The sequence below is a fragment of the Mesocricetus auratus genome, unplaced genomic scaffold (genome assembly GCF_017639785.1).
Source record: "Mesocricetus auratus isolate SY011 unplaced genomic scaffold, BCM_Maur_2.0 Super-Scaffold_100031, whole genome shotgun sequence".
Lineage (NCBI taxonomy): Eukaryota > Metazoa > Chordata > Mammalia > Rodentia > Cricetidae > Mesocricetus > Mesocricetus auratus.
In genome coordinates, this window is record NW_024429212.1 from 13,987,126 (window position 1) to 14,013,508 (window position 26,383).

The 26,383-nt window shown below is 50.4% G+C and overlaps 2 protein-coding genes and 2 long non-coding RNA genes across 6 annotated transcripts in view; 2 read left to right on the top strand and 2 right to left on the bottom strand.

Moving 5' to 3' along the window:
- Positions 1-1,157: 1,157 nt before the first annotated feature.
- LOC121135175 lies at positions 1,158-8,043 on the bottom strand. Its single transcript, XR_005872385.1, has 2 exons — positions 7,624-8,043; positions 1,158-1,536 (listed from the first exon to the last, which is right to left on the bottom strand). It is a non-coding gene; the product is annotated as an uncharacterized LOC121135175 (long non-coding RNA).
- Positions 3,042-3,564, top strand: LOC101841905 (60S ribosomal protein L27a-like). Its single transcript, XM_005077366.4, has one exon. The coding sequence runs from the start codon at positions 3,082-3,084 to the stop codon at positions 3,526-3,528; it is 447 nt and encodes a 148-aa protein (XP_005077423.1). The 5' UTR covers positions 3,042-3,081; the 3' UTR covers positions 3,529-3,564.
- Positions 8,044-15,534: 7,491 nt separating the features above from the next.
- LOC121135133 lies at positions 15,535-16,400 on the bottom strand. Its single transcript, XR_005872319.1, has 2 exons — positions 15,971-16,400; positions 15,535-15,822 (listed from the first exon to the last, which is right to left on the bottom strand). It is a non-coding gene; the product is annotated as an uncharacterized LOC121135133 (long non-coding RNA).
- Positions 16,401-16,461: 61 nt separating this feature from the next.
- The window catches only part of Abcc1 (ATP binding cassette subfamily C member 1), a 113,139-nt gene continuing 103,217 nt past the window's right edge, over positions 16,462-26,383 (top strand). For all 3 annotated transcript variants that reach the window (XM_040733399.1, XM_040733400.1, XM_040733402.1), the window contains exon 1: positions 16,462-16,568. In XM_040733399.1, coding sequence (XP_040589333.1) covers positions 16,521-16,568 — 48 coding nt within the window. In that variant the 5' untranslated portion in view covers positions 16,462-16,520. The remainder of the gene's footprint in view (positions 16,569-26,383) is intronic.

A 26,383-nucleotide genomic window follows, 5' to 3' on the forward strand; every position in this document is an offset into this window, starting at 1 on the left:
GTCACGATGTAACCACCATAGGAGTAAGAAGCCTGGAAACTTTTCTCCAGTAAGAGAAATACTTAGATTGGCAGTTACGGGGTAAATACTTAAGTCAGAGATAGCCAGTAAGAAAGAAGCAAATGGCCAACAGCTTCATAATTAATATAGCCTCCTGTGTGTTCATTTGGAACTGATCTGGCTCTGGAACCAGGCTGGCAGGAAGGCTTCTCTCTACACCGGGGAGAGGGCCAAGCAGTGAAAAGCCATTGCTGGCCTCCCACAGTTAGATCCCTGGCACCAACAACAGGCGGGAAGTCCTTCTGTGTATATGTTAATAAGGCACTGTTGGCCAATAGGGAAGCAAGATAGGTGGGACTAGGAGTCGAAGAGGATTCTGGGAAATGTAGTCAAGCGTGAGGGTCGTCATGTGCCCCCCCCCCGGAGGAAAGGGCGCATCAGGATGGCATTCTTGGAAAGATAAGCCCTTATAAAGATAAATATTAGTAATTATGGGTTAATATTTAAGTCAGAGCTAGCCGATAAGAAACCATAGCAAACAGCCAACAGCATTATAATTAATATAGTGTCTCCTGTGTTATTTGGGGACTGAGACAGCGGTGGGGGGCCAGGCGGCTAGCAGGAAGAGTACACGTTACACTTTGGTCTCTGAGGGATGTGGGCATGAGTGCAATAATCCCCTGAACAAACATATACATAATTAAAAATAAATCTATTAAAAAGTAATGGGAAGAAGTTATTGCCAAGACACACGAAGATGACTTCTGGCTCCCACATGCGTGGGCACAAGTTGTACACACAACACTTATAAACACAAGCAAAAGCAGGTTATTTAGCTCACAGCTTTGGGAACTGAGAGTCAAAATAAGGTGGTGCTATTGAAAGGGGGGGAAAGAAGAGGAAGAAATGTGCTGTGGGTACCTTTTGTCAAAGAATGCCACTCAGCCACAGAGTTGGTGCAAGAGATTTGTTGGGGAGAGGAGGGGAGGGAGAGGCCGAAGGAGCTGAAGGCCGTGTGGACCTTGAGAGAGGCAGGCCGGCAGACGGGCAGACGGAGAGGACAGGAAAGAGGCGAGAGGAAGAAGAGAGGAGATAAAGGAGTAAGAGGCCAGAGAGTGGGCCGTGCCTGGCCGGAGCTTTTCAGAGGCGAACTGGTGACAGGTGGTGAAGCGACTTTAATTGCTTTGGCAGTCGGGCAGGCTGCTGCCTAATGGGACGCTAACATTCCATCCTCTCGTTTGTTATGAAAACATGAGGAAAGAGGAACGGGTAGCTGGCCAGGCGGGAAAGGGGGTGCCGTGTTCTCTAGGCTGCTTCCTGTTGTCTCTGTTGTCAGCATCTTTGGGGGACCCGAGAAAGCTGGGGCGCCGGCCAAGTCCTGGGATAGAAGACTGTTTCACTCACTGTCCAGGCTCTGCGGAGCCTACGGCTAGGAAAGTCCAGGTCCAGTTGAAGCTGTCTGTGAGGTTGGACCACCTCGGGGTAGCCATTTCCAAGCTGTCCGGGGTGCAGATTCTGAGGGGACCCGGCAGGGTGCTGGCAGAGCAGAAGGTAAAGTTTTAGACATGTTAACATTCCCACTGTTTGTAATCTCTACTGAAACCCACATTGTAGACAGGGCACTAGACTCACGATAGGGGACCCCAAAATGATTCTGGTTAAGAGCGTGAACACTCCTTCCTCTGTCCAGAAGACTGGGTGTATATGGATTAGACATGTTTTTAGCACAAGAAGCACTTTTAAGTCTATACTTAGAAAACAACGAAAGGGAATTTAAAATCTTGAGCTTGACACTATGATAATGGTAGTGGTGCTTTACCACAGCTAAATTAATAGCTTACATAATTCCATTGATTATTGTTAAGACTCTTAACTTTTGGAGTCTTAATAAAACAGCGGCATAGTAAGGAAAGAAATCTGAACATTTTTCATTCTTTTTATACACCTTAAATATCTTTCATCTAAGCTTTCCCATCCTCAAACCTTTATAACTCACATTTACATACCTAAAACATCATCTTAGATCCTCACAAGGTTTAAACTTTATACTTTTTTCTATCTAATCATTTACCAGGAGACACAGTGTTTGATTATTGAGGACAGTCATTGTAGAGTGAATTCATTCAAATAAAGGAACAGTAAAAAGTTACATTGAAAACTGTTTTGTGAGTTTGAGTCCATTCAGGCTACTCGGGGCAGTTCCCTCTGTCTGAAGGAAGCATGGTGAGGGGAATAGAATACACAAGTGTGTAGCTAGTGTTCCTTGAGAGCTATGCCTGGCGCCATCCCATGGTACTTCCTGCTCAACACAGCCATCCTGCGAGTGTTCCCTGACGCTACAGGTGAGGAAACAGAGGCCAAGAGGAGTTGGTAAGTGGCCCACATGTGGCTGAGGAGTTTATTTATTTATTTATTTTTTGGTTTTACAAGACAGGGTTTCTCTGTATTGCTTTGGAGGCTGTCGGTCCAGTCCGGCCTCGAACTCATAGAGATCCGCCTGCCTCTGCCTCCCGAGTGCTGGGATTAAAGGCGCCACCAACGCCCGGTGGCCGAGGAGTTTCTAAGATGATAATACTCTCTGCACTACCTGCCACTGACAATAAAGGACTCTCCTGAGTCTTCCTTTAGCTCCATCCTTCGTGTCCCAGGGTAGCCCTGGAAGAGAGTACCTACCTAGCTCAATGCCCTGAAACTGAGTAGGGTTTAGGGCTTCATGTAATCCCAGCACTTGGGAGGCAAAGGCAGGGGTGGGGGGTGGCGGATTTCAGGCCAGCTTGGGCTGCACAGATGGGAGGATTTGGAGGGAAGAAGAGGAAGAGGAGAGAGGGGATGGGGAAGGGAGAGAAAGAAAGGCAAGACGGGACTGGAGAGATGACCCAGCAGTTGAGAGCACCGGCTGCTCTTCCAGAGGACCCAAGTTCAAGTCCCAGCACCCACATGGTGACTCACAACTGTTTGTAACTCTGGTTCCAGGGGATCTGACACCCTCACACAGACACACGTGCAGGCAAAACACCAGTGCACACACAATTTTTTTAATTATTAGAAAGAAAGAAGGGCTCTTTCCTTTCTATCGCCGCCATGCCGTCCAGACTGAGGAAGACCCGGAAACCCCGGGGCCACGTGAGCCATGGCCACGGCCGCATTGGTAAACACCACAAGCATCCAGGATGCCGCGGGAACGCTGGAGGCGTGCATCACCCCAGGATCAACTTCGACAAATACCATCCAGGTTACTTTGGTAAAGTTGGTATGAGGCATTACCGCTTAAAGAGGAACCAGAGCTTCTGCCCGACTGTCAACCTGGATAAGCTGTGGACAGTGGTCAGTGAGCAGACACGGGTCAGTGCTGCCAAGAACAAGACTGGAGCTGCTCCCATCTCTGATGTTGTGCGATGGGGCTGCTACGAAGTTCTGGGGAAGGGAAAGCTCCCTAAGCAGCCTGTCATCGTGAAAGCCACATTTTTCAGCAGAAGAGCTGAAGAGAAGATAAAGGGTGTTGGAGGTGCCTGTGTCCTGGTGGCTTGACCCACCCAGGGAGATTAATTAAATGCTAACATTTTCCAAAAAAAAGAAAAAAGAAAAAGAAAGAGGGAAAGAGGAAGGAAGGAAAGGGAGATAAGGAAGAAGAGGAAGTGAGAGATACAGAGAGGAGGGGCAGGGGAGGGGGAGAGAAGGAAGGCAGAGAAAGTATGGTTCTGCGTTCTCCTGCAGCCGTGGCGCTCGTCTCCATTTGTGTCTTCTGCAGTTTCCTTACGTGCGGCCGCTCGTTCCTTTCTTCGCTCCCTGTAGCCTCCCAAGCCAGACTGCAGGCTTCCTTTTTCAAGCCTCTGCCATCCCTTACTCGACCCCTGCACCTCACCTGCCCTCTCTCCAGTCTCCCAGCTCCCCCAGCTCCCCACCACAGCCTGAACCCATCACAGCAGACAGAGCAACCCTGTGAAAGCAGGAAGGCATCAAGTTACCGTGACCTCCCATGAACCTCTCAAGATTAAAAAAAAAAACAATGTCGAAATGACTCAGCAATCTCAACCGCAGGGACACACCCAGAAGAGAGAGCCTGGGTGGACATGTGTACACTCAGGCTGCATCAGAGGGTTTCTAAAGAGTCAGAAAGGGAGGCCGGCGGTGACTACAGATGGTAAACGGACAACACAATGTAGCACCTATGCCCAACGGAGCCTAGCCTTCGACACAGGAGGGAGGGGAAGGCTGCTCATGCTAGGCTGTGACGTGGATGAGCCTTGAGGGCCATCAACATCAGCCAGTCAGGCCTTCGGAAAGACAGCTGGAACCAGAGAGCATCATACTGAATAGAACAAGACCCGAAAGGACACGTGCTGCATGTTTTGTCTTCCACGTGAAGACTATACATGACATGAAAGTAGAAGGTGGGGGGCGTGCGGAAAGAGGGGAGGTACCAGCCGTGTGACCTTGCTTAACCCGGGACTTGCTATTTAGATCAAGCTGGCTTTGAACCTGTGGCAATCCTCCTGCGTCTTCCCTCTGAGTGCTGAGATTCCCAGTGTGCATGCCCTGGCCTGACTTTTTTCTACTAACGCGGTCTGTCTATCTGTCTGTCTATCAATCATCTATCTAATGTATCTATCACCTATCTATCTATCTATCATCTACATATTTTATTGAGAAAGGGGGACCTACAAAAGTCACAATGTAAGGCATTGCTACTAGGTGAGTGCTATTATTTTTGTTGTTGTTGTTGTGTGTGTGTGTGTGTGTGTGTGTGTGTGTGTGTGTGTGTGACTTTGGAGGCTGTTCTGGAACTAGCTCTTGTAGACCAGGCTGGCCTCGAACTCACAGAGATCCGCCTGCCTCTGCCTCCAGAGTGCTGGGATTACAGGTGTGCACCACCACCTCTCTGCAGGTTACGGACCTTTGGGAGGTTGTTAAGAGAAGCTTTTTCTTTTGCTAGCCACTTTGGTTATCCCCCGCCAGTCGCCTGGGCTCTGCCGCACCAGCCTGGTTCTAGATCCGCATGAGTCCCAAATAAACACACAGGAGGCTGTATTAATTATGAAGCTGTTGGCCTTGTTTGTCTCTTACTGGCTAGCTCTGCCTTAAGTAATTACCCCATAATTGTTAATCTAAGTATGTTTCTTACCGGAGAATAGTTCCCGGCGTCCTACCCCCATGGCGTCACATGTTGACTCTCTTGTCTTTCTCCTTCCCAGAATCCTCCTGGACTCCTAGCCCCACCTATCTAGATTCCTATTGGCCAGCAGTAATTTATTGACATATACTCAGGACTTCCCCAACATCTCCTCTTTTCTGTTTAAACAAAAAGAAAGGTCTTAACTTTAACATAGTCAAATTGTATATGACAGAACAGTTATCAAGTAAGAACACAGTTACAACATTTTGTCTATTAACATTTAGCAAGATCTAAAGAAAATATCATCCATCCCATCCTTGTGAGTCCAAAGTCCTATATGTAGCTTATCTTTTATCATAACTAAGGAAAACTATAATTATAACTATCTGTCTTCAACTCCATCAAAGACCACAGAAGGATAATATATAAACACTAGGATTGACAGAGACATCTTACTGCCTGGACAGTCACCCAAAGTTCCTCTGTAACGTTGGGGCATCCATCTTCAGCCCATAGGCCACAATGTGTCTGGAACACTTCTCAGCAAAGCAGGAAATTTCAAACTGTCCATGTGCGTTGGCAGTCTGTCAGTCATTTTTCTTTGTCCTGCAGAAAGTCTCGTAGACTCTTCATGAAGCAGGAACCCTGTAAGACTGAGTTCAGTAGTCACTTTCCTGTGGGTCCTGCATGTCCAGTTTATACAACAGCAGTCAAACAGTCTAGGCAAGAGCAGTTTCTTGCCCAAATGGCTAATCTTGCCATGTCGAAAGCAAACTCCATAACAAGTTTCTTCGATGCCCATCTTCCTCTCAGACATAATTGGTGCTGCCAGGAGCAGACATTTCTCATTGTCAAAAAAACCCTAGACCATTTTAAATGCCATGTTCTGAAGGTCTTTGAGAGGTTTGAAGACTGTCTATCTGTCTCAAATATATTTCTGTATATCTAGAAAACCTAACTTACCTAACTATAAATTCTATTATAAGTAACTATCTATAGTCTGTATTCAATTATGCATTACATTTTAAAAGAACAGTATAAGTACAATACTTAGTCAAGAGGAGAAATATACTTATCACAAAATTGACTTTGAATTAGTATCAATAAATGAAAAACAATACCCATAATATAATTCCCTTTTTTACCATTAAAAAAGATTGGCTGTGATCACTAGCCAATTATAAACAATCCCATTTAAATGAAAACAAAGATTTATAAACAAGATGGGAATCAGGACGTCGCTCATTCCAAACTGCTTCCTGCTGGAAGGGGGCGCTGTTCACACCATGGGGATCATGACAAAACTCAGAAACCTGTATAAGTCCTTATTTTCGGGGTCTGTAAAGCTCCATCATCTTAGCTGTCTCAATTGTTGAAACGCCTGGCCCACTGCTTCTGGGGGTCTTGGTTCGTCAAACCACAGAAGTCTGGAAGGAATCCTCAGCTTTTCATTTTCTGTGGAAACATAAGCAAAATTTCCTTTCCCAAGTAACATATCCTTATACTTAAATTTTGAAGTCAAGGCATTTTCAAAAGATAGAAGTTGGATTAATTCAGCAGCATTTATAATCAAGTGTACTTTAGCAGCTGTTCCTTCCTGAGCAAGCAAAAAACTGAAAAACACAATAGCGTACAGTATCCAGACTCTCTGTGTATTTTCCATCTTTACGTGGCTTATTTATTTATCTATTATTACTTTATTTCTTTTACTTTTATTTATTTTTCTCTGAGACAGGGTTTCTCTTTGGAAATCCGCCTGCCTCTGCCTCTGGAGTAAATCCTACCGGCGTGCGCCACCACAACGCCGGCTTTTCTATTTATTTACCACTTTGCCGTTTCATTTTCTCTCTCAATCTCACGTATATTTTTAAACACACTGTAAACCTTTAGAGGTTTTTCTTTATCCAAGTCTGACTTTACTGTAAATCTTTACGTTTTTCTGGCCACGTGTCTTATCTGTTAAAACTGGCTGTTTTAAACTGCCGTTTCAAGATGGCGGGCGTAAGCGTGACTGCAGCTTACCGCCTCAGTCCATGCTGACATCCAGCAAAAGCTGCCACTTCCAGCTGTACGTACAACTTTTAAATCGTTAGCAGAGTCTCTTAAAACAACCTTGTTGGTTTTTTTTTTTCTCTTTTTATGCCGAGTCAGAAAGACTCCGGAAGTGAGCCACGTGAATCTCGGCTTGTCCATAGCAAAACAGAGCACACCTGAGAAAAATGCTGCTACCAAAAATCTGTGCTTCTCTCCGTTCTTCTGTTTCTAAAATTCCTATAAATCTTTTGTCATTCTACGTGGAAATTCAATCCCACTCCTGATCACCATTATGTTACAAGAAGCTTTCCTTGAGAGAAGCCGTCCCGCCCGCCTGGTTCCAGATCCGCATGAGTCCCAAATAAACACACAGGAGGCTGTATTAATTATGAAGCTGTTGGCCTTGCTTGTCCCTTACTGGCTAGCTCTGCCTTAAGTAATTACCCCATAATTGTTAATCTAAGTATGTTTCTTACCGGAGAATAGTTCCCGGCGTCCTACCCCCATGGCGTCACATGTTGACTCTCTTGTCTTTCTCCTTCCCAGAATCCTCCTGGACTCCTAGCCCCACCTATCTAGATTCCTATTGGCCAGCAGTAATTTATTGACATATACACAGGACTTCCCCAACAGGAGGTGGTATAAATATGCCATTGGGGTCAGGCATTGAAAGTTTACGGCCTTGTCCCTTTCAGATACTTTCTGTGGATGAAATGTGATCGCTCTCATCTTCCTGCTCCTGATGTCTCTGTCACACCTTGTCTCAAGATAGACTCTTATCCCTCTGGAACCATGAACCAAACAAACTCTGAAAGTTGATTCTGGTAATGTTATTTCATCGAGGCAACAAAAAATATCTGAAATGTAGAGTGCAGCCTTCCCGCCAGCCTGGCTCCAGAGCCGCATCAGTCCCAAATGAACACACAGGAGGCTATATTAATTATGAAGCTGTTGGCCGTTTGCTTGTTTCTTATTGGCTATTTCTGACTCAAGTATTTAATCCATAATTGTTAATCTAAGTATTTCTCTTACTAGAGAATGTGGCCCGGACCTCTTATTCTTATGGTGGCTACATCATGACTGTCTGTGTCTCTCCCAGAATCCTCCTCAACTCCTAGTCCCACTTATCTTGCTTCCCTATTGGCCAGCAGTGCTTTATTGACATATACACAGGACTTCCCCATTATGAAAACAATATGCAAACTGAAACACAACCTCTTCTGCCTCTCCATCCCCACACAGTGACTGGGTCTCTCCCTTCCTCTGTGTTGTGTGTGTGTGTAAAACTGGGCCCTAGCTAGGAAAGGAGATAATAGAGACTTGAACCCACCCTTAGGAGACCCCAGAGCTCTTATGATGGAATGCTGAGCTCACTGGTCTCAGGAGTACTGTCTTCACCGCCAGGTTGTGTGTGGTTGTGTCTAGGATCCTCTCAGAAGGAGCACCCTTGAACAGCATCTACTACAGCTTTCAAATCTCTGAAGAGCTTGCATGGAGAAGAGGATTGGGGCCTTCGCGCTGCTGGGGGTTGAGCCAGGGCCTTCTCCGTGGTAGGCGAGCACTCTGTAACACAGCTACAGCACTTGGAGGTGCTTTCTTCTGAAAAGTAGAGATGGGGAAGTTTGACCCCAGCACCGGCAAGAGAAGAACTCTAAACGAGGCTTCATTGTTGAGAGCTGCAGTCTTGGGGAAGGAGGCAGATGAGAAGTTCAGATGTGCTTTCAACAGGAAGAACCTGCGATTTGAACGCCAGTCTAGTTCAGCAGCACGGAAGAGTGGGGACCCTCCCCACACTTACCGTCTCCTACTTTATTTTGTTCTCTCTCTCTCTCTCTCTCTCTCTCTCTCTCTCTCTCTCTCTCTCTCTCTCTCTCTCTCTGTTGTATGCACGTGTGTGTGTGCTGTGTACATACATGCATGTGTGTGCTGTAGGCATGCGTGCATGTGTGTGCTGTATGCATGGGTACTCATCTGCTCCTGTACCACAGCCTGCTTTTGTTCTCACATGTGCTGTGTACATACATGCATGTGTGTGCTGTAGGCATGCGTGCATGGGTATTCATCTGCTCCTGTATCCTGTAGCCTGCTTTTCTTATCACACTCTGCCCCATCTGAAAGCAGGGTGTCTCTGCTGTTCACTTCTAGCTACCTCCTGTCCTTCTGGGAGTCTCCTGCCCCATATCTTCATAAGAGCGCAAGGGTCACACATGTGCTCCTCCATGTGTTTTATGTGTGTGGTGGGGGGTTCAAACTCCGGTGCCCTCACTCGCACAGCAGGAACTCTATACCCTGTTACCATCGCCCTAGCCTCTGCCCCAACGTCATCAATCTTCCATGAGTCCTCTTATGGCAAGAGAATTAATAGTGTCTTTCGGAAGGGTGGTTTGGCAGTCTCTATCAAAACGTACACCGTTTCTGTACTCTGATATAGTCCCAGCCCCAGCCCTTAAAAGCAGAAGAGCCATGTAACCCAGCTCTCCCCCAGCCGGGCACTACTCCCCTGCATTCTCCCCAGCCGGGCACTACTCCCCTGCATTCTCCCCAGCCGGGCACTACTCCCCTGCACTCTCCCCCAACCGGGCACTACTCCCCTGCATTCTCCCCAGCCGGGCACTACTCCCCTGCACTCTCCCCCAACCGGGCACTACTCCCCTGCATTCTCCCCAGCCGGGCACTACTCCCCTGCATTCTCCCCCAACCGGGCACTACTCCCCTGCATTCTCCCCAGCCGGGCACTACTCCCCTGCATTCTCCCCAACCGGGCACTACTCCCCTGCATTCTCCCCCAACCGGGCACTACTCCCCTGCATTCTCCCCCAACCGGGCACTACTCCCCTGCATTCTCCCCCAACCGGGCACTACTCCCCTGCATTCTCCCCCAACCGGGCACTACTCCCCTGCACTCTCCCCCAGCCGGGCACTACTCCCCTGCATTCTCCCCAGCCGGGCACTACTCCCCTGCACTCTCCCCCAACCGGGCACTACTCCCCTGCACTCTCCCCCAACCGGGCACTACTCCCCTGCATTCTCCCCAGCCGGGCACTACTCCCCTGCATTCTCCCCCAACCGGGCACTACTCCCCTGCATTCTCCCCAGCCGGGCACTACTCCCCTGCATTCTCCCCAGCCGGGCACTACTCCCCTGCACTCTCCCCCAACCGGGCACTACTCCCCTGCATTCTCCCCAGCCGGGCACTACTCCCCTGCACTCTCCCCCAGCCGGGCACTACTCCCCTGCACTCTCCCCAGCCGGGCACTACTCCCCTGCATTCTCCCCAGCCGGGCACTACTCCCCTGCATTCTCCCCCAACCGGGCACTACTCCCCTGCATTCTCCCCAGCCGGGCACTACTCCCCTGCATTCTCCCCCAGCCGGGCACTACTCCCCTGCACTCTCCCCCAACCGGGCACTACTCCCCTGCACTCTCCCCCAACCGGGCACTACTCCCCTGCACTCTCCCCCAACCGGGCACTACTCCCCTGCATTCTCCCCAGCCGGGCACTACTCCCCTGCATTCTCCCCAGCCGGGCACTACTCCCCTGCATTCTCCCCCAACCGGGCACTACTCCCCTGCATTCTCCCCCAACCGGGCATTACTCCCCTGCATTCTCCCCAGCCGGGCACTACTCCCCTGCATTCTCCCCAGCCGGGCACTACTCCCCTGCATTCTCCCCCAACCGGGCACTACTCCCCTGCATTCTCCCCCAACCGGGCATTACTCCCCTGCACTCTCCCCCAACCGGGCACTACTCCCCTGCATTCTCCCCAGCCGGGCACTACTCCCCTGCATTCTCCCCAGCCGGGCACTACTCCCCTGCATTCTCCCCCAGCCGGGCACTACTCCCCTGCATTCTCCCCAGCCGGGCACTACTCCCCTGCATTCTCCCCCAGCCGGGCACTACTCCCCTGCATTCTCCCCAGCCGGGCACTACTCCCCTGCATTCTCCCCAGCCGGGCACTACTCCCCTGCATTCTCCCCAGCCGGGCACTACTCCCCTGCATGCTGCTTTGGGTTTAGAAAATGAAATTGGATTTGAAGGAGCCGTCTGGCCGTCTGCATCCTTTGCTGTACTGCTTCAAGATATGGAGTCAGACGAGGCACCCACCAGTGGGTGAATGGATAAAGAAGATAGGGTGGGCATACACACATTACTGCTGGTCTTAGCCCTGAGCCATCTCTCCAGCCCTGAAGGGTTTATTTTGGCTCAGGGCTTCAGAGCGCCCAGCCAATGGTGGATGGAGGACAGATGTCATATCCTAAAGGGGTAACACACCCCAGGGTGGTCCTCTTCTGGGGCCCTACTTCTCCCAGTGCGGCCCCACTTGCTCAAATCCCCGCCGTCTCAGAAAGTCACCATTTGTTATTATTTTTAGGCAGGGTGTCATTGTGCGGCCCTGGCTGGCCTGGAACTCACCACGTAGACCACACTGGCCTCTGCTTCATGGAGATTCTCCTTCCTCTGTCTCCCAAGCGCCTAAAGGCATGCGCCTACCACACCTAGCCAGTTTCTACAGTCTTTCAGTAGGGCGCCGGTGGCTTGGGACCAAGCATCCAAACCGCGAGCCTGAGGAGTTGTTTCCATAAGAGACAGCACGAGTGGACCTGGAGGCCTCTGTGTGAAGTGAACATAGTACAGAAAGACAAGTACTGCCTGGTCTCACTCTTCTTTTCTTATTTTTATTTATTTATTTATTTTGTTTTTGAGACAGGGTTTCTCTGTGTAGCCTTGGCTTTCCTGGAACTCACTCTGTAGACCAGGCTGGTCTCAAACTCACAGAGATCTGCCTGCCTCTGCCTCCCAAGTGCTGGGATTAAAGGCGTGCGCCACCACCACCCAGCTGGTCCCACTGTTAAGCAGAAGTCGGGGAGAGAGGGAGGGAAGGAGGGAAACAGGGAGGAGAGGGGGAGAGGGAGAGAGGTTCTAGGATCCGAGCTGTAGCAAGCATGAGGATCTGAGTTTGGATGTCAAAAGCCTGCCATGCAACCCCCCACCCCCGCGCTCCTCTTTTTTCTTTCCTGGCTCTCTTACCTACTCCCCTTTTCTCCTTTCTCTTCTCAGGCATTCAGCAAAACTATTGACCTCTGTCTTGTCTAAACTTCTACCAAGACACACACGCTAGTGGCTACTGTGTCTGTGTTTAACCCGGAACCTTCCTCTAGGGGCGCACTCACAGCCTACGCCACCCAATGCAACCCATAGGGGACCACATACCCTGTGGCGCTCCTTCCAGCAGAAGTAAAGTAATCCGCAGGACTGGAAGGACCTTCTTTGAGCCAGAGGTGGGGGACTGAGGCCTAGATCAGAGCCCAGCCAGCCTAAGGATGAACTACAACCAGGGTACTCCTCAAACCCCCACCCCCAGAAGCTGCTGCCGCCCCTCGGAGATTAGAGAGTGGTGCTATCTCAACCACTGATAGATAGCCCAGCTGCCGCTCCTTCTGCTGTGGGTGGCCACATGGGGGGTACAGCCCGGGACTGCTTAGGTCAGGACTGAATTCAATGTTTACTCTAAGCGTCGCAATCTCATAAGGATGCTTTCTACCCAGACCAGTTCAACTGGATGCCCGTGGAGTAACGACATTGAAACAACAATGATTTGTCTAAGACACTTGTGTCTTCGAGTGCTCCTCTAACTCGGGGTCCTGGATCAGCTGCAGGACCACAGCTGGGGCAAAGAGATGACTCTTGATTACGTCCCTGTGCAAGAGGACTGTCAGTGAGCAACAGGTTCAAGGGCTGGAACCAGACCTCAGGGCATAGCTAATGTCTTGCAGGAGCTGCTTGTCACCCCTTCCACGTGTATTTCCCCCATGCCTGTGGCTCTATGTGGAAAATCTGGTGTCTTCTTCTACAAAGTCAACAACTTGAAAAGGAGCAAAGATTTGTTGAAAGAAAAAGTGAGTCAAGAGGCTAAGAATGGAAAGAGATCATGCTTTCTCTTCCCGCCCCTACCTAAATCCCATCAGTGACTCTTCCCAGGGTCTTCCCCGACCAGCATAACCCTGCACGCTCAGGTCCTAGTAACTCCATCCTAGGCCATATGTGTACCTCCTGCTTCCCTGTCCCCATCCTGCTCCTAAGCTGGTTCCTCTAAGGTCTTTCTCACTTTCATGGCTGTTCATTTTCTTGTGTGTGTGTGTGTGTGTGTGTGTGTGTGTGTGTGTGTGGTGCACATGTATTCTTGGATGTCTTCAAGACTCAGTTGCTATTCTATCTATCTATCTATCTGTCTATCATCTATCATCTATCTATAATCATCTATCTCTATCATCTATCTCTGTCATCTATCTATCTATCTATCTATCATCTATTTATCTATCTATAGATCTGTCATCTATCTATAGGTCTGCCTGGTTCCACCCTGCCCAACCTTCCACCTTACTTTTCCAGTGAAGTTACTTTCACTTTGGTCGTATGTGTGAGTGAAGGCATCGGCGTGTCATGGAGCACTTGTGGTGGCCAGAAAAGAGCCTCAGTAGCCAACTCTCTCCCGTTACCTGAGGGACTGGGGCACTGAACTCCGGTTGTTAGGTTTGCGTGCAAGTGCTTTTGCTAGAGGAACCATCTCACTGGCCTTGTCCACAGCACGCTCCCAGGACTTTACAACTAGGCTGTCAGGCTGTCTGGCGAGCTCCAGGGATCTGCCTGTGTCTATCTCCCCAGGACTAGGGTTACAGATGTGCCTGACACATGGGTATCTTTCCTTTTTAAACACACGGGTGCATTTGGCGTGGATGCTGGAGATCGGAAACCAGGTTCTCAGGTTTGCGCAACAGGGCTTACAAGCTGACACTCAGAATCTTCCTTCCTCAGTCTCCCTAGTGGAGACCACGTGCACACAGCACCAGTCTTGGCTGCTTTCTGGTTTCCCCACAGGCCGCTTTTCTTCAGCTCAGGACACAGCCCGGGCTGGAATCCCAGTTCTGCTTGTGTTTAGCTCAAAAGCTGTCTTCCAGAAAGTCTTCTTGACTTTTACCTGAGCAGGCCCGGCCCCCTTCAGACCCCCTTTATCTCCTTTTCTTCCTGGATCTTGCGGCAGTTGTAAACACACTTTCTGCTACAAAATTCTGTGATCAGTAGCTCCTTCCTTATCACCAAAATAATTGAAAATACATCACCATTCTAACATCTATCAGATTTGAACATGCCTCAGCTACTTACTAGCTTGCTAGGGGCATGACCCCTGGTATACAGCAGATGCTCAATAAATATGGGTACCACTGCATTGAGAACTGTCACCTGAAAGTCATTATCCTTTTAAAACTCACTCATAAAGATGGATCTGCAGGTAAAGGCACTTACCACCAAGCTTCTCGACCTGGGACAGGATTCCCAGAACCCTGGTTCCAAGAGAAATGACTCTCCCAGGCTGTCCGCTGACTTCCACTAGTAATTTACATGCATTCCCACACATATGCACACACAAATAAATAAGTACTATTAATATTACAACAACAACCAACCAACCAAAGCCTCACTCATATTGAGGGGGACCTGGACCAGCCAAAGAACCACAGAAGAATCCCGTGTCCTTCCTTCTCCCTTCACTAAGATCTCTGTGTATGTGGGCTCCCATTTGTACACTCCGTTGTTCTTTTTCCTTTGCAGTAGCTGCCTGTGCGCATGCTAATGGGGACTGTGCACCAGGCAGACACGTATGAGGAGGAGGAGAGAGGAGAGGCCTTGCTGGGGTCATTGAAAAGCTTAGACTCCTGGGCTTGGGCCCAGCCAGCTCTTCAGTGTCTGTATCTTTTTTTTAAAATTTTTTTTATTTATTATGTATATAGTATTGTGTCTACATGTACCCCTGCAGGTCAGAAGAGGGCACCAGATCTCATTAAGGATGGTTGTGAGCCACCATGTGGTTGCTGGGAATTGAACTCAGGACCTCTGGAAGAGCAGCCGGTGCTCTTAACCTCTGAGCATCTCTCCAGCCCCCCCCCGTGTCTGTATCTTAAGCAGTATGAGGCAGTATCATCACCCATGTGTTCTCTCCACTGGCCGTCCCCCCTCCCCAAGCAGGACTGCTCGGTCATCACCACGCAAGTCATCTCTGACAAGTTGCTTTTGCTTTCTGTTTGGTCTCCAACCTGAGAAATAGGAAGAATAACGTAACATTACGCACTTCATGGGTTGCTATGTGAGTTTCAGGTTAGTGTCTGCATATTGCTAAGCATGAAGCCTTGAGTAGCTCTCTAGCCGTGAATGTTAAGCAGCCTTGTGTGTCCAGGCTTCGGTGTCCTTTGCCTCCATGGCGAACATCAGTACCTGGGTTCTCGCCGGCTCTCTACTTCATGGGGGTGGGGTTAGGCGACTGTTTCGCTCTCGCCTCCGCCTCCCGAACCTAACACATTCTCTGGCTTGTGGCTGATCCTCACAAGGTATGTTTATCTTACTCGTTTACTTTTATTGTAATTTTTTTTAAATCAAAGTGTTTTCGAGGGGCTGGAGTGGCGTAGCTCAGGAGGCAGAGAGCTCGCCGAGCATGGCGGACGTCCTGGGTTCTGTTCTCAGCACCACGTTAACCCAGCCGGTTAGGTGACCAAGATGTGGTGGCGCAGGCCTTTAATCCCAGCACGTGGGAGGCAAAGGCGGGTGGATCTCTGAGTTCTAGGTCAGTCTCATCCACAAATCGAGTTCTAGGACAGCCAGGGGTTACACAGAGAAACCCTGTCTTGAAAAAAAAAAAAAAGATGGCAGGAGATCAGAAGTCCAAGACCGTAATCTACCACATGGTGCATTAGAGGCCAGACTTAGTTATGTGATACCCTGTCCCCAAACCTCCCAAACCCAAACCAAGAAACCACAAGGAAAGGACTTACTTCCTGGCTGCCCAAGAGTGGGAGAAATTCCCAGGGTGCTTTGCAGACAGTGGGAGGAGGAGGAGGGTGGGGGGTGGCAAACAGGCGTTTGGGATGGAGACCTCAGCGTTTGGGATGGAATCCTTTGAGTGGCCCTGATCGAGTCTCCTCGCCTCTTTGGGCCTCAGTTTCCTCATCTGTCCTGGGGAAGCTCACATCCCTACCCCGCCAGTTGATTCTGGAGTTAAAGAAAATAAAATAAAAAAAAAAAGCTCCAGATCCCGCAGCAGGGGACAGGCTGTCCAGTGAGGATCGCCTGGGACGAAGCCAGGGAGTGGAAGGGCCCAGTGCGGGGGCTCCTCGCGGCCGTGTCGGCGTTAGGGCCCCGGCTGGAGCTGGGAGCTGCAGCCGCGGCCTGCACGCCCAACCCGGAGGGAGAACCCGAGGAGCCTCGCTTGCTCCCACGCGCGGGGCGGGGCCGGGGCGGGGCGGGGCGGGGCTGCATCCCGGTGACGCGGGCCAACCGCGCGGCGCTGCGGCTCCTCGCTCAGCCAGCCGCTCGCCCGCCCGCATGGCGCTACGCAGCTTTTGCAGCTCTGATGGCTCCGACCGGCTCTGGGTAGGTGTCGGGCCGCGGGGCGGTCGGGGAGGTCTGGGGGACGCGGGGGACGCGCGGGCCCAGCGGCTCCCCAGCCCGAGCCTGGCTCTGCAGACGTGGGGACCCACCATCCGGGCCGGGCGCAGCCGCCGCGGCCAGACTCTGCGGACCCGGTTCCGGGATTGCTGGGCGTGCGCGGGGAGGGGCCTCTCTGCTTTGGGGGTTCTGCTGGAGGCGGTCAAGTGGGGGTTTTCCGTCCCCTGGAGGAGTAGGGGTCCCCCAGTCGCAGCACTCACCCCGTCTCTACAAAGGGACTTCACTCCCCGTGTGTTGGGGATCCCTCCCCCACCGTTTGTTTTACCTCCCTGTTGTTACCTTGGCATCATGTTTTTTTCTCATCCTTTCTGCCTAAATGCGACCGGGAAAGTTTAAAGGAACAGGAAGGACGTGGCAAGAGAAGGGTAGGAGACCGTTCTGCCCCGCTTTGTGGGTTTGGGGTGCAGTGGAGATGCCCGGGACCCTGGTACCCAGGGGGAGTGCCTTCCACCCTGTGCGGCGCTGAGGCTCTGCTCTGGGGTTGGTCCGGAGACTGCAGACCCTCTCCGGGCAGCTTTCTTCCGAAATAATCTTTACTAGGCCGGTTTTCCCTGGCTGACTCCTCTAATCCCCAGCGCTTGTGGATTTCGTGTCCGTGTAATGCGATTTGTCCATTGTTCCAGAACACTCCTGTATCGGGCTGTCCTGATTATTTAGTGAATACAATAGGACAGTCTGGACACAATGACCTTTTTTTTTTGTTGTTGTTGTTGTCTGAGAAACAGGAAAAACAACCGTTTCTTCGTCGTTGATTAGTGCCCACAAGTGCTTTCTTGTACCGTCTTGGGATACCTCCCTGATAGGAGTGACGACCCATGAAGGCCCATTGGCAAACTTTTTAGTCTTCTGGGGGAGGGAGGGTGCCTTTTTTGGTCGAGAAACTTACCACACTTGGATACGACTCCCATTTTAAAGCCACGAGGCTGGAGGTTTCTCCAGGACTGAAAACGGTGTTGCTAGTGATTAGCATTCAGGAGTCTGCCAGGGATTGGTGCCTGTTTGCCACAGAGGAACACCTGTGTGTCCTCTCTCTGCCCTGTGCCATGTGGGGAGAGAACAGAGTTATTCTTCAGGAACCTGGTGGGATCTGGCTCAGTGTTAAGTAGGTGCTGGTGTGTTTCCTGGTTTATTTTCTTTTGTGGTGGGCGAAAGTAGGTTGATTAGACATTAGATTCTGTACCAGTTTGTTTATTTTTATGTATACATCCATATGTATGCACACATACTGTATACCCACCCACCCACACACACACACACATACACTCTATATCTCTGTCTGTCTATATATTGAGTGTGTGGATAGATGAGGGCATGTATACCACGACACACATGTGGAAAGTCAGAAATCTGAGGGAGTTGGTTCTTTCCTTCCAACATGTGTGGTCCGAGGATTGAACTCAGGTCATCAGGCGGCAAGCCTCTTGCCAACCCATAGCAGGATGCGTTTTGTTGCCGGGCAGTGGTGACTGAAAAGTGTTTTGGAGCGTTCTCTGTCTTCTGGTCAGCTAAGAACCCTACCCAAGAAACCCAGCTTTGTGTTCTCTTTCTAGGGGCTTTTTGCCACAGCCCTTGGGGAGCTGAGGCACAGGGGTTGAGAGTTTCAGAGAGGCTTGGGCTGCAGTGAGCCGGTGCCTCAAAGGCCGGCAAACTGAAGCACGTGGCTCGTGTCTTCCAAAGCTGAGTGTTGCTGTCAGCACGGTCTAGCCCGCCGATGGGCAGGTAGCTGCACCCCACCCTGCGATTGGACCTGGGGTCTCCCACAGTCACTGCGCTGACACCCCCGCTGGACTTCATCGTCTTGAGTAAGCTGTTGCCACTGCTCCTCAGTTTAGCTGTAGGGAAGGGGGATGGGGAAAGCGTCCCAGCCTTCGGTGTGAGTGGTCTAGCCTGCGCTGCACGGTCATGGGCTTTATCAGTGTGAGTGGTCTAGCCTGCGCTGCACTCTGTGTATTTTTGTAATTCTTTTTTTTTAAAGATTTATTTATTTATTACATATACAGTATTTTGCCTACATGCCAGAAGAGGGCACCCAATTGAATTGTAGATGGTTGTGAGCCACCATGTGGTTGCTGGGAATTGAACTCAGGACCTTTGGAAGAACAGTCAGTGCTCTTAACCTCTGAGCCATCTCTCCAGCCCCAAGAGTGGAACTTCTAAGTGGAAAGTTGGAGCTGAGGGCTGGCAGTGGCTTACTCTTTTCCCTGGGCATGTGGAGCTGTTAGGCGGGGGTGGGGGAGGGGGGATGGAGGAGTGGGGGTGGGGGAGGGGGAGGGGGAGTGGACCTCGTGGTTGGTTTTCGGAAGATGGTTGGGAAAAGGTGCGGGGGCCTCTCTTTGTAAGTTTACTTTAGAAACGTGTGAGGAAATGGCTCAGTGGGCAAGAGTGTTTGGTGTGCAAGCAGGAGGACTTGAGTTTGAGTCCCAGGACCCCTATAAAGGGCCAAGCCTGGCTGTGCCGTTGAGCGGGCAGGAGAGATTGGGAGAGATTGGTCAGCTAGCCTTCCAAAGGATCAGGTTTCAGGTTTGGCGAGAGACCTCCTTGAGAGGACGCCTAGAGGAAGACACCTGGCGTGTTCCGTGGGTCTATACTCGGGTGTTGTGTGTTCTTACACATCTGTGCATACCATCATGCAGACGGTGTTTCTTTCCAACGCCACACGCTTCAGTTCCAAATAAGCACACAGAGGCTCATGTTAATTATAAACTGTTTGGCCGATGGTTTAGACTTCTTACTGGCTAGCTCTCTCTTAATTATTAACCCATTTCTATTTAACTGTGTATCTCCATGTGGTTTAGGCTTACCAGAGAATGCTCCTTTGGTGGCTACATGGCGTCTCTCTGGTGGCATCTCTCCTCTCTCTCCCCCAGAATTCTCCTCATCTGGTAGCCCCACCTATACTTCCTGCCTGGCTACTGGCCAATCAGTATTTATTCATCAACCAGTAAGAGAAACACACACACAGAAGGACATCCCCCATCACCATCACACAATAAATTGAAAAGTTAGAAAATATGTATGAAGCCTTGAGCAGGCCTGTCATCCCAGCTACTGAAAGAAGCTGAGACTGGAGGACCACAGGTTCAAGACTGGCCCGGGTAATTACGCAAGACCTTGTTTCAACAATTAAATGTACAAAAAGGATTGGAGATTTAGCTCTGTGGGTGAGCACTTGCCTAGCATGTGAGAAGGCCCAGTGCGCAAGTAAACAAACAAACTGAGAATCCGCTGCAGGCGCTGGGAGCAGCCGCAGTAATTGGTCAGCACTCAGTAGGTGTAGGTGCTTGCCATTGGGCGGGGCTCCTTGCCATTGGGCAGGGCTCCATATTTGCCTTTTGCTGCCCCTGCCTGCTGAGAACATCTGGACACACGCACGCACGCACTCACGCGCGCGCACACGCACCAGCAGGAGACCGGCAGTGAGCGGCTGTGGGGGCTGATTTGGCATCCTCCTGCTCACTGTACCTGACCGCCGCAGCGGGGCCCCCACCCTGCCACCCGATGGATGTAGCATTTGAGCACATCCAGATAGATGGCTTTGGGGACTTGTGGGACTGACCTGAGGGGCTCATGGTCCACGATCTTGGCCTTGCAGGAGAAAATTGCAGCTGCCTCTGTGGTTGAGACCAGGGTCTGGGTGTGTGTATCTGTGTCTATGTCTCTGTGTGTCTCTGTGTGCATGCGTGCTTGTGTGTCTGTCTCTGTGTGCATGTGTATCTGCGTTTGTGCATGCGTGTGCATGTGTGTGCCTGTGTGTCTGTGTCTCTGTGCGTGCGTGCTTGTGTGTGTGTCTGTGTCTATGTCTCTGTGTGTCTCTGTGTGCATGCGTGCTTGTGTGTCTGTCTCTGTGTGCATGTGTATCTGCGTTTGTGCATGCGTGTGCATGTGTGTGCCTGTGTGTCTGTGTCTCTGTGCGTGCGTGCTTGTGTGTGTGTCTGTGTCTATGTCTCTGTGTGTCTGTGTCACTGTATGTCTGTCTGTGTGTGTCTCTGTGTGCATGCGTGTGTGTGTGTGTGTGTGTGTGTGTGTGTGTGTGTCTGCCTGCTGGACTCCATTCTCTCATGGAGTTGCTTCACCTTGAGAGCGTGTTGGTGGGTGACAGAGCCCCTCTGTTGGACAAGTTGACTTGGAGGGTGTCCACAGAACCCCTGTGGGGGACTCAGGGCATCCTTGTAGTATTGCATCCTGGGAGGAGCTGGGGGGGCACCTGTGGTGCTCAGTCTTCAGGGAAGGCCGTCCCATGGTGTCCTTGATTCTTGCTCCCTTCTGCCGGCTATCTGCCATTCTTGTAGAATGTATCCAAACTTGTCAGGGCTGCCTCCTGGGGCCCGGTGCCGTCCAGCTGATTTGTTACTGCTTTCAGACAGTCTGTGTTTTTGTAGACGCTGAGCTACTGGCACACCCAGCCCTCTTTGTACTTTTTGTTTTGAGACAAGGATCTCACTAATCTGCCCAGGCTGTCCTTCATTCAACTCTGAAGCCCACATGTACCCTGAACTTGTGATTCCCTGCCTCAGTTTCCCCAGTAACTGGAATAACAGCCCCGTACCACCACACCCAGCTTCCTGTCACTCTTCTCTCTCTGTCCTCCTTTGATCCCAGCAGCCAGGGATCCTGCTTTTGATTTTTTTCTTTTTTTCCCCCAGTGTAACAGCCCTGGCTGTCCTGGAACTCTCTTTGTAGACCAGGCTGGCCTCGAACTCTTACTGAGAGATTAGCCTGCCTCTGTGCCCCCCCCCCCCCCCCCGATATTACAGGTGTGCGCCACCAACGCCTGGCCTGAGAGTTTTATTCTTTTGTGATGTTTTTTGATGCCTGGGGATAGAATCCCAGGCCTGGCAACTGTTGGGCAAGCTCTTCCCAGCTGAACCCCCAATTCCAGCCCAGAAAAGTTCTATTAAGAGCACTCGGAAATAGCAGGCAGATCTCTCTGAGTTTGAGGACAGCCAGGGCTGTTACACAGAGAAAACCCTGTCTCGAAAAAACAAACAAACAAACAAACCAAAGCAAACAGAGAGAGAGAGAGAGGGAGAGAGGGAGAGAGGGAGAGAGAGAGAGAGAGAGGGAGGGAGAGAGGGAGGGAGAGAGAGAGAGAGAGAGGGAGAGGGAGAGGGAGAGAGGGAGAGAGGGAGACAGACAGAGACAGAGAGACAGACAGAGAGACAGAGAGAGACAGAGAGACAAAGAGAGACAGACACAGAGAAATGGGGAGCAGAGCAAACCCTGCCTTTCCTCTGCTAAGTGCCCTTCAGGGCTCCCATTGTGTTCGGCTCTGGAACATCTGGCCCTGCTCTCTTTCTGTTCTTATCTGGCTGCTTTCTCTCTTCTCCGGTCACAGAGTCTCCTCAGGTGTCTCCTCCGTGACTCCTGCCACTTCTTGTACACCCAGATTTTGTTTTTTTTGCTCCCACCTCATAGCTCAGACATACTTCTCTGCTGTGTATGTGATTGCGATCCTAATATCTAAGGCACAGTCTGGTGCCCCGTAATTACTCGTTGAATGAATAAATGACCTAAAACGCTAGGACACCTTCCAAGCTTCCTTGAAGCCTCTCTCTGGCACATTAGGGATAAAACACTGGTCTGTGTTTTGTGTTTTGTGTTGCAGTGAGGTCATGCCCGCTGGTTTTTCCCTGGGCCTTGTGCCTTGCATCTGGTAGACTCAACCAACATTTGAACAAATAAATAAAACTGGAAATGTATTTATTTGCAGACAGGATATCCTATATAATGATGGTCTGGAGCTTGATGTGTATAGACCAAGCTAGCCTCAAACCTATAGGCCACCTGTCTCTATCTCCTAAGTGCTGGGATTGAAGGCATGTTCCGCCATGTCTGGCTTTTTTGTTGTTTTGTTTTTGGGACAGAATCTTGCTTTGTAGCTCAGGCTAGCCTGGAACGTTCTGTCCTCTGGCCTCAGCCTCTTGAGTGCTGCTGGGATTTTAGGCTAGTGGCAGTAGGCCTGTTTCAGTGTTTGACTGTGCGTGCTTGAGATAGGCGTTCTGAATTGGGTTTTAGGTCTAGCCTCCTTTTAGGCTGGCTCGACTTCATTTATTTACTTAATCTTTAATATTTATTATTTTTTAAAATTACTCCCATATAGCCCAGGCTGGCCTCAAGCTTGCTATGTAGCTGAGGATGACCCTGAGCTCCAGATTCCCTTGCCCAAGTGTGTACCATCACCAGTTGTGGTTTTTGGCTTTATTTCAGTCGTGTGAACTGCTGTCACCTCTGATATTTAACTACTGGAGGGTTTTGCATCAACACCTGAATTCTGGCTTCTCTTAGATAATGCTGGGCTTTACTGTAGCTGCTTCTGGAAAGCAGGCCTGTAGATCCCACTGCTCCTCACTGCTATTCTCTTGGAAGGCCAGGTGTCCGCTGTCTTGGCTTGTGCTGTCTCATGCCTGGCTGGCCATCTTCCTGGGTGGAGTCCTGTGATGTCCGCCTGTGAGTAGTCAAATGGGGATCTGTTGCCTCATAGCTCAACCTTACGGTGACTGAACTGGGACTTACCTGGCTCAGTAGGTTACTTTGTTTGGGACAAAGGTTGGCTTGGATCTTCCTGTGTAGTCTGTGCTGGCTTTAAATAAACTCTCCATACTCCTGCCTCAGCCTCCCAAGTGCCTTTAGATTTAAAAAAAAAAAAGACTCACCATCATCATCATCACCACCACCACCACCATTGAAACAGGGCCTTACTACATAATTCTGGCTAGCCTGGATGGCACTACATAGACCAGGCTGGCCTCAAACACACAGAGATCAGCCCAACTTTGCCTCCAGAATAGTGAGATTAACTTTTTTTTTTTTTGGTATTTTGAAACAGGGGCTCTCTGTAGCCCTGGCTGTCTTGGAACTCATTCTGTAGACCATGCTGACGTTGAACTCAGAGATCCACCTGCCTCTGCTAGGACTAAAGGTGTGCGTGACCACCACCTGGCTTTAATTGATGTGTGTGTGTGCACTCAAACAGGTAGATAGGTAGGTAGGTAGATAAGTAATTTTTGGGCGAGATTAAAGGTGTGTCTACCATGCTTATTTTAATTTTCTGTGTCTGTCTCTCTGTGTGTGTGTCTGTCTGTCTCGTCTGTGTGGGGGGGGGGGTGAGGGGGCATGTGTGTAGGTGCTTGAGGAAGCCAGAACATCGGGTGTCCTGGAGTTGGAGTTATAGGTGATTGTGAGCTGTCTGATGCAGGTACTGAGAACTGAACTTAGATCCTTGGCAAAAGCAGTACAGGCTTTTACCTGCTGAGTCATTTCTCTAGCCCTCAGGGTCTTTCCTTAATGCTTTCCATGTTTCTGGGGAATGACCCCCAGGGTCTTGAATAGCTAGGCAAGTTCGTGGTTGCTCCGCTGCTCCTTATCCCCAGCTGGCTAGACTGAAGACCCTGTCTCAGTCCGGGGTGTGTTTGCCTTAGCATGAGGGAGTAGGCTGAGGGCTGTTCTCCTGGGCACCCTAGGATTCTGGAACAAGTGTCTGATATGCCTGAGGGCAAGGCGGGACTTTTATGACCAGATCTTAATGTTCAGTAAAAACACTAGCTCTTAAAAACTTTCCTGAACTTTTATAAAAGTAAGTGGATTGGATCCCAAGGAGAGCCAAGACATACTGGAGCAAGCTTGTCTTAGGTTGACAAGAAATTGGGGCTATCATCTGCGCTGGTGGAGGTGTGTGCCTGACTTTTTCCCCTTGGGGTTAGCTGATTGAGGACACCTTGTTGTGGCAAAATCCTGTATTTATGGAAGTTTCAAGGTGTGGGAGGATAGGGCCCTACTTTCTCAACCCTAACCCTGTCCACAGTTGGACCGAACTGTTCTTTGTGGTGTAGGGCCGCCCTGGGTACTCCAGGGTGTTTGACAACATCCCGGCCTCTGCCCACAGATTGCTGGGTGTGCCAACCCTTAATACAACAACCAGAAATGCCTCCAGGCAGTGCCGAAGGCCCACTGGGGGGTTAACCCGCAGTCACTGATGTAGAGGAAGATGGAGGGCCAGCTTGAGGCTAGAAGTCTACCCTCACCTGGAGTCCTGGGCTTTTAGGATGTGCAGCTCATTGGGCGATTTGGTGTGGAATGTAACCAGAGGTGAAAGAGGTTAAACTCCATTAGCCGGAGAATGAACTTGGAGCACCTGGGCGGTTTCCTTCCTTCACCGAGAGCTGATTTCCCCCATCCCACTCTTCCTGTTGGCGTGGAGGGGACGTTTTGGTGTCACCAGTGAAATGTGTTTTTACATAGAGAGTATCTGTGAGGCCCCACCCCTTCTCACACCCTTCCCCCCTTTTGTGAGGAGGTCTCACTGTGGAGCTCTCTCGTGGCCTCAAACTCAGAGCCCCTGCCTCTTGAGTGCTCAGATCAAAGGGTGCTTTAACCGTGCCGGGCCGCTCATCCGTTTTATGTTGGTGTGTGGAGGCCAGAGGCGGATGTCCGTGTTATTTTGAGATGGGTTCTCGTTGAACCTGGGGTTTACCTGTTTAGTGAAACTGACTGGCCGGAGGGCTCCTGCTCCTTTGCATCTGCCTGGTACTGCGAATGTGAGCATCACACACAGCGTTTACAGGGGTGCTGAGGGTGCACCAGCCCCGTGTGGTGGGCTCCACAGCCCTCATCCCTCTGAGACAGGGTCTTTCTTTACGGCCAGTATCCTCCTCCTCTCTCAGTGACCCAAGTGCTGGGATTGTAGGTGTGTGCCGACACACCGGCTTTCCACGCCCTCGCTTTAAGCTGCCTCAGGTTAAGTAGGTGACAACCAAGTCCAGAGTCTGTCGCTTTTTGATTTGCCTGTTGTATTCATCCCTGGGGTTAGTGACCAGGGAGGGTGGCTCTGAGCTGCCACCCCAAGTTATAAAGATGATTTTTGTGGAACTTTGCCCTGTCCTTTTTTCTGAGTTTAGCCTCTGAGAACCTCAGTTTCCTTGACCTCTCGGGTGACGACTGCTCGGGGTCACTGTGTACAGAGAGCATGGATTAAGTGTTAGGATAATGCAAGAGGGGAATCCTTGGCAGATTCCATGGCAGGTGAGGGTGACCAAGGCAGGGGACAAACATGCCGGGGGACAGAGCTTAGTGAGAAGTTTTATTAAGGAAGGGAATGGGGTGGGGGAAGAGAAGAGAGGTAAAGAGACAGAGGAGAGGACAGGAGAGAAGAGGGAGACAGGAGAAGTCCTGTCTGCCCCAGGGGAACAGCAGGAGAGAGAGAGAGAGAGAGAGAGAGAGAGAGAGAGAGAGAGAGAGACAGACAGACAGACAGACAGACAGACAGACAGACAGACAGAGACAGAATAAGTGGGCAGGGGTCTTTTTTCCCTTTTAATTGAACATCTATTAAGTTTATTAAGCATCTACTATATAGTCTTGAACAAGACAGGTCAGGTCCATGTTCTCATGGGGTTTGTGCTGGGTAAACCTCAGCCAGGAGGAACTAGGGTGGGCATAAACCACCTTAACAAGAAGTAACATTTGTCCCAGCATATTGGTCGTAGAACTGGCTATGTAAGGATCTGGGACAGAAGTTCCACAGAGGGAAAACCCATGTAGAGTATGGCGTGGTCAAAGTAGCATAGAGTAAGGTCTCTCACACACACACACACACACACACACACACACACACACACACACACACACACTCGCACGCACACTCGCACGCACGCACGCACGCACAGATTTGTTTTTGTTTTATGTGTATGAGTGTGTCACATGTCTGTCTGCTGCCTACAGAGGCCAAGAGAGGACATTGGATC